This window comes from Somniosus microcephalus, unplaced genomic scaffold (assembly GCF_052327205.1).
Source record: "Somniosus microcephalus isolate GS21.2 unplaced genomic scaffold, FLI_Smic_1.0 unresolved_chr1, whole genome shotgun sequence".
Taxonomy (NCBI): Eukaryota; Metazoa; Chordata; class Chondrichthyes; order Squaliformes; family Somniosidae; genus Somniosus; species Somniosus microcephalus.
In genome coordinates, this window is record NW_028225179.1 from 146,433,191 (window position 1) to 146,446,070 (window position 12,880).

Sequence of the window (12,880 nt, forward strand, 5' to 3'; positions counted from 1 at the left end):
GATGACGTGATGACGTCAGCCACGGGACCGCAGGAGCAGTCCTCGTGGAGCCTCCAAAGAGAGCAGACCTACATTCGATGTTATCCTGCAGATTCTTGTTAAAACCTGTTTGTTTCATTAAAGTTCATTTTGTTTGATCGCCTGAGTAGAACTCAGTCTTTTAGTTAGGAACCCACGTTCCTACATTGGTGACCCCGACTTTCGCGAACGGTTTTTGCGGAAGATCTTCAGCATGGAAATGAATGCCGTGACTCTGAAACTGCCACAGTTCTGGGAGCAACAACCAGCCGCGTGGTTCATCCAGGCTGAAGCCCAGTTTGCCATCAGGAACATCGTCACGGATCAGACCTGTTATTACTATGTGGTCTCCGCCCTCGATAGCGCCACTGCCTCGCGGATCATCAGCCTCCTCGGTAGTCCTCCTACTGACCGCAAGTATGATACGTTAAAGGCGTGGTTGCTACAAGTCTTCGGGCTCTTGAAGTCAGAACGCGCTCGCCGGCTTCTCGCTATGCTCGGCCTCGGGGACTCCAAACCCTCCGAGCTCATGAGCCAAATGCTCACGCTCTTAGGTGCCGAACCGGAATGCTTCCTCTTCCGGGAGCTATTCCTCTGCCAACTGCCGGAGCAGGTGCAGGCTGCCCTAGCCAGGTCCGAGGTCACGGACTGCACAGAGCTCGCTGCCGAAGCAGATAAGATTTTCACAGTAACCCAGCAGTGCTGCGCTGCCACGAGATGCCCATCCCCCACAGACGCGGCTCCAGCTCCTCTTGCAGCGGGCTGGTGCTCCTACCACGCCCGTTTTGGCGCGAAAGCACGACGCTGCCGCTCTCCCTGCAGCTTTTCGCCCAGAAAAAAAACAAAGCTCCTGCAGCGTTCCTGGTGAAGGAGGACCGGGTCTAACGGGCGCTCCGTGGCTACGATGGCCATCGGATCTTCGGGGAAACTTCTTTTCATCACCGACTCCCTATCGGGTCGACGTTTCGTTTGCGACACCGGGGCGCAGTGTAGCATCCTACCTGCGTCGAATCTCGATATGCAAGCTGGGGACTGGGGCTTTTCCCTCGTGGCGGCTAATGGCACAGCCATTCGAACTTTCCGAAAACGGCGGTTCCAAGTGTGTTTCGGCGGTCAGCGCTTCCATTGGGAATTCGTCATGGCCACAGTCTCGCAGGCCATCTTAGGGGTGGATTTTCTGTGTGCCAACGGCCTCCTCGTCGATGTCCGGCACCGCCGGTTGATCAACGCGGCCACCTTCCACTCGATTCCGTGCCACCAAGGTACCGCCGTGTCGCGCTCTATCGCCTGCATGTTCCCATCTCTGGATGACTTCACTCGGCTCCTTGGAGAGTTCCCGGAGCTGACCAGGCCCACTTTCTCCTCCTCAGCCACGAAGCATGGTGTTGAACATCATATCACCACTACTGGCTCCCCGGTTTATGCACGGGCTAGACGGCTGGAACCCGGCAAGCTCGCGGCTGCGAAAGCGGAGTTCAACATGATGGAGCGGCTGGGGATTATTCACCGGGCGAATAGTCCCTGGTCTTCGCCTCTCCACTTTGTTCCGAAACCGGGCGGTGGCTGGCAGCCATGCGGTGACTACCGATGCCTGAATGACGCCACTACTCCTGATCGGTACCCGATCCCGCATATTCAGGATTTCTCGGCCCATTTGGCGGGAAATTCCATCTTTTCAAAAGTAGACCTCGTCCGGGGGTATCACCAGGTCCCGTGCACCCGCAAGACATCCTGAAAACCGCAGTCATCACCCCTTTCAGCCTTTTTGAGTTCCTACAGATGCCGTTTGGCTTGAAGAACGCGGCACAGGCTTTCCAGCGATTGATGGACTCCGTGCTCCGAGACCTAAACTTCATCTTCGTCTATCTCGACGACATTCTCATCGCCAGCGCTAGCAAGGAAGAGCCCATTTGCGTACCCTCTTTACACGCCTCAGTCAGCACGGTTTGATCATCAACCCGGCAAAGTGCCAGTTCGGCCTGCAGCGGATCGATTTCTTGGGACACCGCATCACATCAGACGGCGCCGCCCCCTTACTGACGAAATTGAGGCTGTTACCTCTTTCCCGCGCCCGCCAACCGTCAAGGCCCTGCAAGAGTTCCTGGGGATGGTCAATTTCTATCACCGCTTCGTCCCTAAGGCGGCTCTGCTTATGCAGCCTTTGTATGAGGCCCTCAAGGGCAAGTCCGGTAAGGATCCAATCAGCTGGACGACCGAGATGGATCAGGCATTCATCAACACCAAGAGCACCTTGGCCAATGCAACCATGCTGGCGCACCCGCTTCCAGGTGCCACCATCGCCCTTACCACCGATGCGTCAGACTACACCATCGACGTAGTGCAGGAGCAGTGGGTGAACGGCACGTGGCAACCGCTGGCGTTTTTCAGCCGTCAACTACGGAGAAATGAAAGAAAATACAGCACTTTCGATCGGGAGTTGCTGGCCCTTTTTCTAGCCATCCGCCATTTCCGGTTCTTATTAGAAGGACGTTCCTTCACGGCTTTTGTCAACCACAAGCCTCTAACGTTCGCCATAGCCAAGACCACCGAATCGTGGTCAGCTCATCAACAACGTCACCTGACGTTTATTTCTGAATTCACCACGGACATTCAACATGTGTCTGGTAAAGACAACCTGGTAGCGGATTGCCTCTCCCGCGCGACGGTCCATGCGGTTCACCTGGGGATCGACTACGCCCTCATGGCTGCGGTTCAGGCCTCGGACCCAGAGGTCCAATCATACAGAACCGTCCCCTCTAGTTTCCAGGCAGCCGACGTCAGTTTCCAGGCCGCAGGCACCACGCTCCTTTGCGACGTCTCCATGTGCGTTCCCCGACCTATTGTGCCAGTCGCATGGCGCCGGAAAGTATTTGACGCCATACACGGGTTGTCGCACCCTGGTATGAAGGCCTCACAACAGCTAATGCTGGCGAAATTCGTCTGGAAAGGTATGCACCTGGATGTCCGTGACTGGGCCAACACCTGCGTGGTCTGCCAGAAGGCTAAGGTCCAGCGTCATGTAAAAGCTCCAGTGGCTACATTCGATGTTCCGGAGCATCATTTTGACCACGTGCATGTGGACCTTGTGGGGCCACTTCCGCCTTCCCATGGTTATACGCATCTCCTCACCATGGTGGACCGCACCACTAGGTGGCCAGAGGCAATTCCTTTGGTTTCCACCACTTCGGCAGACGCCGCTAGAGCTTTCATCTCCTGTTGGGTTGCTCATTTCGGGGTACTGGCAGACATCTCTTCCGATCGTGGGCCACAATTTTCCTCGGAGCTCTGGAACGCTGTAGCTCAGGGGCTCGGCACCAAACTTCATCGCACCACCGCCTATCATCCACAGGCGAACGGCCTGTGCGAGCGATTCCACAGGTCGATTAAAGCCGCTCTACGGGCCAGTCTTCAAGGTGCGGGATGGGTGGACAGACTCCCATGGGTACTTTTGGGTCTTCATACGGTGCCCAAAGAAGACCTGCAATCGTCCTCGGCGGAACTCGTTTATGGCCAGCCGCTCCGAGTTCCTACACTGTTGCCTTATTTAGACTGCAGCAATTTCCTTCTCTTACACTTGCCCTTGCTGTGATCAAAAGCTTGTCAGCACAGTTTAAATTAATTCTGTCGAGATTAGCTGTTCTGCCTTTGTTCTGTATTAGAATAATGTAAAACATATCTATATTCTTACAGGAGCTGAGATACATTCAGGCCAGACTGGGAAGGGGTGGCAAGTTCCCTGAGCAAAATGAGTGAACCAACCAGCCTGGTTTTTCAACAATCCATCTATATTTATCACTCTTCCCTGCCCTTTTCTGGGCGGTGGTTTATAATGTTGCTGCTGGAATCAGGAAGTGAAACTGAAAGTGTTTGACTTTACACTGATCACCATTTTACTTGGAGCGCAGTGCAAGGTGACCAGTCCTTCGAGATGGAAGGTGATCTCTCCTGTATTGTGTGCCATGATCTGTATAAAGACCCTGTCTTACTCGACTGTGATCACAGCTTCTGCCGATCCTGTATAACCCGGTACTGGTGGAGCGCTTTCACCGCCGCCTGTCCTGTCTGTAGAAAGGAGACTTCCTCCAGGAACCTGAGACCCAACCGCATCCTCGCCAACATCGTGGAGACTTTTGTAAAAAGTGATCAAAGTGCTAAAAGTCAGCAGGAATGCAGCCGCCACAAGGAGAAGATGAAACTATTTTGTAAAACTGACAAACAGCCCATCTGTGTCGTTTGTCAGGTTTCAAAAAACCATCAAAACCACGAGGTGCTGCCACTGGAAGAAGCTACTGAAGAGTTTAAGGTGAGACACTGTAAAATAAAATACAGACACAGGTAACAGAATCCTGAACAGGGAGCGTTCACAGAATCGGGTTTGAGCGTCTCTCAATACTTAAAGCTCTTTAGATAATGTGTTTGTATTTATTTAATTACTCAGTCCTTACACGGACTGCCATTTGTATCGCTGCTGAAGGAACCAGGGACAGGAAGTGAGAGTTTCACTTTATTCTAAACACCATTTTAATAGATCAGTGTAAATTGATCAGCCCTTGGAATGCAGAGTGAAGTCTCTTGTACAGTATGTTATCAGATCGATACCGATCCTGTCTCCATGACAAGTGATGACCTGTGGAATGTGTCTCCTATTTATATTCCAGATGTGAAGCGTTTAATGTCGGCATGAACTTGTTAAACTCCCTCCAAAGCCTCCCGAACAGCGCAAAGTTTCAGCGATCGGGTAAAACAACAGGGACCAGGAAACAGAAGCAGACCAATTACTCTCGGTATTTGCTTAAAGAACAGCAGAGGCAGATTTAACGGGAAAGTACTTGAGAAGTTAAGGGGAAAGGGATAGAGTGGAGGAGAAGTAAGGTGAAATAAAACCCCTGTGTGAATGAGGTGACACAGCACACCACCAGAGACCAGATACAGCAAAGAAAACCCCAGAGAAGTAAAAGGTAAAAATAGGGATAGTGAACAGAAGGAAAATTAAAAGGGAATGTTTGGAATTTAAATAAAGTATAACCTAAAGGGACAACAGGAGAAATAGAACAAGAAAGGGAAACAGCTAAGAAAATTATAACTAAGGTGGAGTCGATGAGGTGTGGTTATTGTGCAATATTCATAAAGGAGAAAGAGGGATACAATAGAAAGGTGAAGAAATATGAAAAGTGTCTGGAGGAGGTGGACCTGTGTGGGAGCGGCTGCAGGACCTGAGAGAAGGCAGAGCGCCCATAAAGGAGCACGGCAGAGGAGGCCCGACACGGGAGGAGGCGGACCTATGTGGGAGCGGCAGCAGGACCTGAGAGAAGGCAGAGCGCCCATAAAGGAGCACGGCAGAGGAGTGTTGCGAGTTGGGAAAGAGTCCGAGAGCAGAAGCAGTCAAACAACAACAACTGCAAAACCACTAAAGTGACGTCACAACCAGGGAAGCAGCTGATTGGTAAGTAGGACCTGGTGAGTATTTCTCCAGTCCAGTTGTTGAAGTAAAAGGAAGTTCTCTAGTTTAGAGTGTGTAGTGGTTAAAGTGAGGTAAGGTCCCTAGTGTATTTAATACTCTTTAATTTAAAGGAAGTAAAGGGAGTAAGTTAAGGTTAGGACATGGCAGGGCAGCTCGGGAGCGTGGAGTGCTCCTCCTGCGCTATGTGGGAAGTCAGGGACACTTTCGGTGTCCAGTGCGAACACATGTGCAGGAAGTGTCTCCAGCTGCAGCTACTCAAAATCCACATTTCGGAGCTGGAGCTGTGGCTGGACTCAATGTGGAGCATCCGCAAGGCTGAGATCTTCATGGATAGCACGTTTAATGAGGTGGTCATACTGGAGGTAAAGACTGCACAGACAGGGAATGAGTGACCGCCAGACAGAGTAAAAGAACTAGGAAGGTAGTGCAGGAATCCCCTGGGTCCATCTCCGTTTGCAACAGATTTTCCATTTTGGATACTGCTGGGGGAGATGGTTTCTCAGAGGAATGCAGCAGGAGCCAAGTCCATGGCACTACGAGTGGCTCAGCTGCACAGTAGGTGAGGAAAAAGAGTGGGAGAGCAAAAGTGATAGGGGATTCTATCGTAAGGGGAACAGATAGATATTTCTGTGGCCGCAGACGTGATTCCAGGATGGTATGTTGCCTCACTGGTGCCAGGGTCAAGGATGTCACTGAACGGCTGCAGAGCATTCTGAAGGGGGAGGGCGAACAGTCAGAGGTCATGGTTCACCTTGGTACCAACGACATAGGTAGAAACATAGAAGATAGGAGCAGGAGTAGGCCATTCGGCCCCTCAAGCCTGTTCTGCCATTTAATGAGATCATGGCTGACCATCCAAATTCAGTACCCTGTCCCAAGACATCCTTGCTCCTTTACTCGAATCCTCTCACTATGAAGGCTAACATACCATTTGCCTTCTTAACCACCTGCTGCACCTGCATGCTTACCTTCAGCGACTGGTTCACAATGACACCCAGATCTTGTTGCACTTCCCCTTTTCCCAATCTATTGCAATTCAGAAAATAATCTGCCTTCCTGTTTTTGCCACCAAAGAGGATAACCTCGCATTTATCCACATTATACTGCATCTGCCATGCATCTGCCCAATCACCCAACCTGTCCAAATCATACTGGAGTTTCTCTGCATTCTCCTCACAGCACACACACCCACCCAGCTTTGTGTCATCTACAAACTTAGAGATATTACATCTAGTTCCCTCATCAAGATCATTAATATATATTGTGAATAGCTGGGGTCCTAGCACCGATCCCTGTGGTACCCCACTAGTCACTGCCTGCCACTCGGATAAAGACCCATTTATTCCAACTCTTTGCTTCCTGTCTGCCATCCAGTTCTCTATCCAAGTCAATACCTTGCCCCCAATCCCATGTGCTTTAAATTTGCATGCCAATCTCTTATGCGGGACCTTATCGAAAGCCTTCTGAAAGTCCAAATACACCACATCCACTGGTTCTCCCTTATCTATTCTACCAGTTACATCCTCAAAAAATTCAAGTAGATTAGTCAAGCATGATTTACCTTTTGTAAATCCATGTTGACTTTGTCCGATCCTGTCACTGTTTTCCAAGTGCACTGCTATTACATCTTTTAAAATGGACTCTAGCATTTTCCCCACTACCGATGTCAGGCTTACCGGTCTATAATTCCATGTTTTCTCTCTACCACCTTTTTTAAGTAGTGGGGTTACATTAACTACCCTCCAATCCATGGGAACTATTCCAGAGTCTATAGAATTTTGGAAGATGACCAGCAATGCATCTACTATTTCTAGGGCCATTTCCGTAAGTACCCTAGGATGTAAATTATCAGGCCCTGGGGATTTATCGGCCTTCAATGCCGTCAATTTCCCTAACATCATTTCCCTACAAATATTGATTTCATTCAATTCCTCCCTCTCATCAGAACCTATGTTCCCCGACATCTCTGGAAGGTTATTTGTGTCCTCCTTTGTGAAGACAGAACCAAAGTATGTATTTAATTGGTCCACCATTTCTTTGTTCCCCATTATAAATTCCCCTGATTCTGACTGCAAGGGACCTACGCTTGACTTCACCAATCTTTTTCTCTTCACATATCTATAGAAGCTTTGACAGTCAGTTTTTATGTTCCCTGAAAGTTTACTCTCAAATTCTGTTTTCCCCCACTTAATTAATCTCTTTGTCCTCCTTTGCTGAATCCTAAATTGCTCCCAATCCTCACGTTTGCTGCTTTTTCTGGCCAATTTATCTGTCCTCTCCTTGGATCTTATGCTATCCCTAACTTGCCTTGTTAGCCATGGTTGAGTCACCTTTTTTGTTTTATTTTTATGCCAAACAGGGATGAACAAATTCTGTAGTTCATCCATGCGATCTTTAAATGTTTGCCCTTTCCTATCCACCGTCAACCCTTCATGTAACGTTCCCCAATCCATCCTAGCCATCTCACACCTCAGATCATCGTAGTTCCCTTGATTTAAATTCAGGACCCTAGTCTCTGAGTCAGCTATTTCACTCTCCATCTTAATGAAGAATTCTATCACATTATGATTGCTCCTCCCCAAGGGGCCTTGCACGACAACATTGCTAATTAATCCTTTCTCATTACATAATACCCAGTCTAAGATGGCCTGATCTCTGGTTGGTTCCTCGACATATTGGTCTCGGAAACCATCCCGTATACACTCCAGGAATTCCTCCTCCACAGTATTGTTACTAATTTGGTTAGCCCAATCTATATGTAGATTAAAGTCTCCCATGATAACTACTGTGCCCTTATTGCACGCGTCTCTAATTTCCCATTTAATGCCATCCCCAACCTCAGCATTACTGTTTGGGGGTCTGTATACAACTCCCTCTAATGTTTTCTGCCTCTTGGTATTTCTCAGCTCTACCCATACAGATTCCACATCATCAGAGCTAATATCCTTCCTTACTATTGTGTTAATCTCCTCTTTAACCAGCAATGCTACCCCACCTCCTTTTCCTTTTTGCCTGTCTTTCCTGAATATTGAATACCCCTGGATGTTGAATTCTCAGCATTGGTCACCCTGGAGCCATGTCTCCGTAATTCCAATTACATCATATCCGTTTAAATCTATTTGCGCAGCTAATTCATCCACCTTATTACCAATGCTCCTCGCATTAAGACACAAAGGGGGAGAAATTCGGTTGGTTGCGGCACCGATTAATGCCTAAAGAGGCCGAGATTTGACGCGTTACCCAATTTTCGGCCAGGCGCAGTAAACCCAGCGCTTCCTGCCATATCAAGTAGCCTGTTAGTGCCAGCGCTAACTCTTTGCGTCTGCTCGCAGGCGCAGGCATATCATGATGTCATTTCAGTGTGCAATGCCTTTTTGGCGCCCCGAACCAGAAATTCAGTGGCGCCCCCCTCCGATCTGCCTGGCGCTATTAGTGACAGCTGGATGGAATGTTACCAGGTCCTTCTCGGACTTGGGGGGCGCGCTTTAAAGGGGACAGCACTGGTATAAAAGCGGCAGCCATTTGGGCTGGCCATCCTGCTCGCTGCTGGAGAGAGTGGCAGACCTTCAGTTGGAGAGTGCTCTTGTCATTGAGCCAGCGGAGCCTTGGGACCTTCAGCCCTGTCCAGAACAGTTTGATCGTGAGAGATTACTGCATCTTACTCGTCTGACATAATAATGGGTGCTGCTTTGGAGGGGAACGTCCTCCTGGCTGAACAACTGGCAAGGGCACAGAGATGGAGGGAGAGAGGGCCGGGATTGAGCAGAAGGAGGAGGGGCAATGGACGTCGCCAAATCCGACCATATGCTGCCAGAGTTTTCAGGCAGCAGGTCTCATACCTTACCATATCGGAGGAGCAGTGTCTGCGAAGGCTCAGATTCGGTAAGGATGTTGTGACTGAGCTGTGCCACCTGCTTGCTGAAGATCTGCAGCCGCGGCTACGGTGCAGGACCTCTCTGTCGGTGGCCGTCAAAGTCACTGTTGCCCTCAACTTTTTCGCCAGCGGCTCGTTTCAGGCAGCAACTGGGGACATAGCAAATATTTCACAATTTGCGGTGCATTGCTGCATCCGGCAAGTGACAGCTGCCCTCTATAGAAGGAGGCGCGAATTCATCACCTTCCCTGTGACCCTGGAGAAGCAGGGGGAGTGCGCACAGGGCTTCGCGGCTATTGCGGACTTCCCCATGGTGCAGGGGGCCATTGATTGCACACATGTGGCTTTGCGGGCGCCATTACAGAATCCTGAGGAGTTCCGCAACCGCAAGGGGTTTCACTCCCTCAATGTGCAGCTGGTCTGTGATCACTGGCAGATGATCATGGCGGTCAATGCACAATTCCCTGGCAGCAGCCACGACGCGTTCATCCTGCGGCAGACCACCTTTTTGAGGCCCCGGCTCACCCAAGAGGCTGGCTTCTTGGCGACAAGGGCTATCCTCTCTGCCCGTGGCTCATGACCCTGCTCCGTTTGCCCAGCACCCCGGCAGAAGAGCATTACAACAACAGCCATCAGGCGACCAGGAATATTGTGGAGCACACAATTGGTGTGCTGAAGCAGCGTTTCCGTTGTCTCGACCATTCGGGGGGCGCCCTACAGTACTCGCCGGAGCATGTGGTGCGCATCGTCGTTGTCTGCTGCATGCACCACAACCTGGCCATTCGACGCACCCAGCCAATGCCAGCCGACCCTCAAGGTCCAGCAGAGCAGGCGGAGGAGGAGGAGGAGCATGCGGACCAGGAGGAGGAGGAGGAGGAGGAGCATGCGGACGAGGAGGAGCAGGAGGAGGAGGAGGAGGAAGATGGGAGGGCTCCAGAAACTGGAAGGGCCGTTCATCAGAGGCTCATAAGGACTCGGTTCTAGGCCCCTCTGACGGAATGCTGGGTGTGATTGGAACATCGCCGGTCGGTTCGCAGTAAGCCTATGAAGGCTACCATGATTGTAAATAGTCTACAGCTCCATTGTAACTAAAACATTTTCTTTATTTTGAAAAAAGTGCTTCCTTCCAGCATGACAACGTAATGGCAACAGAAAGCATAACTAACAAACTAACAGATAACTGTCAGGCAAACCGACGAGACTAACCAAAACATAACAAACAAACACAGCAGGTGTGGACAGCCTTGAATTCGAAAAAAGAAACGTCTTAGCACCTCCCTCTACTGTTGACCCCTTGATGGAGACCGACTTCTCTTACGAGGTCGGCTCCTTCCCTCCCTGCAGCTCCTCCGTAATTGGACCCCAGTGGCTGCGTCAAGGCTGGGGGACGCCTGCTGAGTGTCTGGAAGCGCTGAAGCCCCTGAGGGACGGCCTGGACGACCTCTGGGCTTGGAGGGCCCGGAAGCTGGCTGCTCCAACTGGGCATGGCTGGAAGCAGTCTGCCGTGCAGGTGGTGGCAGCTGCACTGCTGACGTTCCAGCGGTGGCATCAGGAATGCTCACATGCCGAGAGAGGACACCTGCACCGTGGTCGGCCGACACACTGGCACTCTGACGGGGCCGCACCGGATCATCCGCCACAATCGACTGCTCCACAGATTCATGGCCTGCTGTGGTGCTGCAAGGGCCCGGGGTGATCCTGCCTGATGCAGCTAGGGTGGCAGCAGTGAGTGTGCGCGTGGCCTCAATTTGCGTGTTGACGAGGCCAGCAAGTGACTGCGTGGCAGCAGTGAGGACCTGCGTGGCAGGTGCCTGTGCTACGGAGAAGCCCTGGACAGTCCTTTCCACTGCTTCGGACAAGGCTGGAACAGTCCTTTCCACTGCTTTGGACAAGCCCTGGACAGTCCTTTCCAATGATTCGGACAAGGCCGGAACAGTCCTTTCCACTGCTTCGGACAAGGCCGGAACAGTCCTTTCCACTGCTTCGGACAAGGCCGAAACAGTCCTTTCCACTGCTTTGGACAAGCCCTGGACAGTCCTTTCCAATGATTCGGACAAGGCCGGAACAGTCCTTTCCACTGCTTCGGACAAGGCCGGAGCAGTCCTTTTCACTGCTTCGGACAAGGCCGGAACAGTCCTTTCCACTGCTTCGGACAAGTCCGGAACAGTCCTTTCCACTGCTTCGGACAAGGCCGGAACAGTCCTTTCCACTGCCTCGGACAAGCCCTGGACAGACCTTTCCACTGCTTCGGACAAGGCCGGAACAGTCCTTTCCACTGCCTCGGACAAGCCCTGGACAGACCTTTCCACTGCCTCGGACAAGGCCGGAACAGCCCTTTCCACTGCCCCGAAGCCCTGGACAGACCTTTCCATTGCTGCCCCAAAGTCCAGCACACTCTTTGCCAGTGTGTCGATCGACTCAGGCATCCTCCCCACTGCAGCCATAAGCTCAGTGTGCCTGAGCCGGGCCTGGGCACTCATATCGGCAAGGCTACGCACATCCTCTGCACTCTGTGCAGCAGTCATCGTGGCCTGCCTCACCCTCTGGGGAGATGGCCCCCGAGCTTCCCTACCCCCCTCGCGTTGTTGCAGGCCGCTGGCTCCTGCAACTGGCTCCTCATCAGAGCCACCCCCCTCCCCTCCAGGGAACTACTATCCCCAGTCTCCAGATGCGTTGGCTCCCCTGAGGCTGGCATGGATGGTCCGGCTTCCTCCTGATCGTCGCCTCCGGAGGCACTGGCACTGGCAGCTTGAGGGGCCGGCTCCCGAGCTGGTGATGCAGCATCTGAAAGCAGGGAGGTTGAAGAGTGGCTTTAGCAAAAGGACAGCTTGGCAGCAAGTGATGCAAGAGTGCGGCAATGCTATGACATGGGTCCACAGTGAGAAAGCATGCTGGCGGGGGAAACAAGTGGAAGGAGACAGCTGTAAAAGGTGAGAACCTTACCATCGCTGTGGACAATGGGGTCGGCAGCTGCAGTGGTAACAGGACCACTCAGACGTCCTCCAACAATCTGGTGGACTCTCTCCTCGAGATCCGTCAGAGTCTGCAGTTGAGGACGACCTCCTCCGGTGCGAAGCTGGTCCTTGTGGTTCTTCGCCAGCTTGGCCTGCAGGGGAAAGGACGGGAAGTGATGTTACATGATGCCCTGAGTTATCATCTCATGCCCCCCATGGTGGAAGAGCCCTTACATGATGCCCTGAGTTATCATCTCATGCCCCCCATGGTGGAAGAGCCCTTACACGATGCCCTGAGTCAGATGTGCATGTGTGTGCCCAGAAAGGGCCATGGGTGCTTGCTGACAGATGGCCATTGGGGCATAGCGCACCCTGTAGCCATAAAGTCAGGTGCAATTGGAGGGATGCAGAAGTTTGCATAAACACCACTCACCCTCACGACCCGAGTGAGGTCGTTGAATTTCTTCCTGCACTGCACAGGGCTCCTGGTCGCCATGCTGCTGGAGTTGACCCTCTGAGAAACATCCCTCCAAGCTCGTCGGTAGTCCTTATGATTAGGCCTCCTGCCATTGT

At 51.8% G+C, this 12,880-nt stretch overlaps 1 protein-coding gene across 1 annotated transcript in view; it reads left to right on the forward strand.

Annotated features, from left to right (window-relative positions):
* The first annotated feature begins 3,896 nt into the window (after positions 1–3,896).
* Positions 3,897–12,880, forward strand: part of LOC147096204 (zinc-binding protein A33-like) — a 69,385-nt gene continuing 60,401 nt past the window's right edge. The window contains exon 1 of the mRNA XM_085975073.1: positions 3,897–4,321. Coding sequence (XP_085831199.1) covers positions 3,947–4,321 — 375 coding nt within the window. The 5' untranslated portion in view covers positions 3,897–3,946. The remainder of the gene's footprint in view (positions 4,322–12,880) is intronic.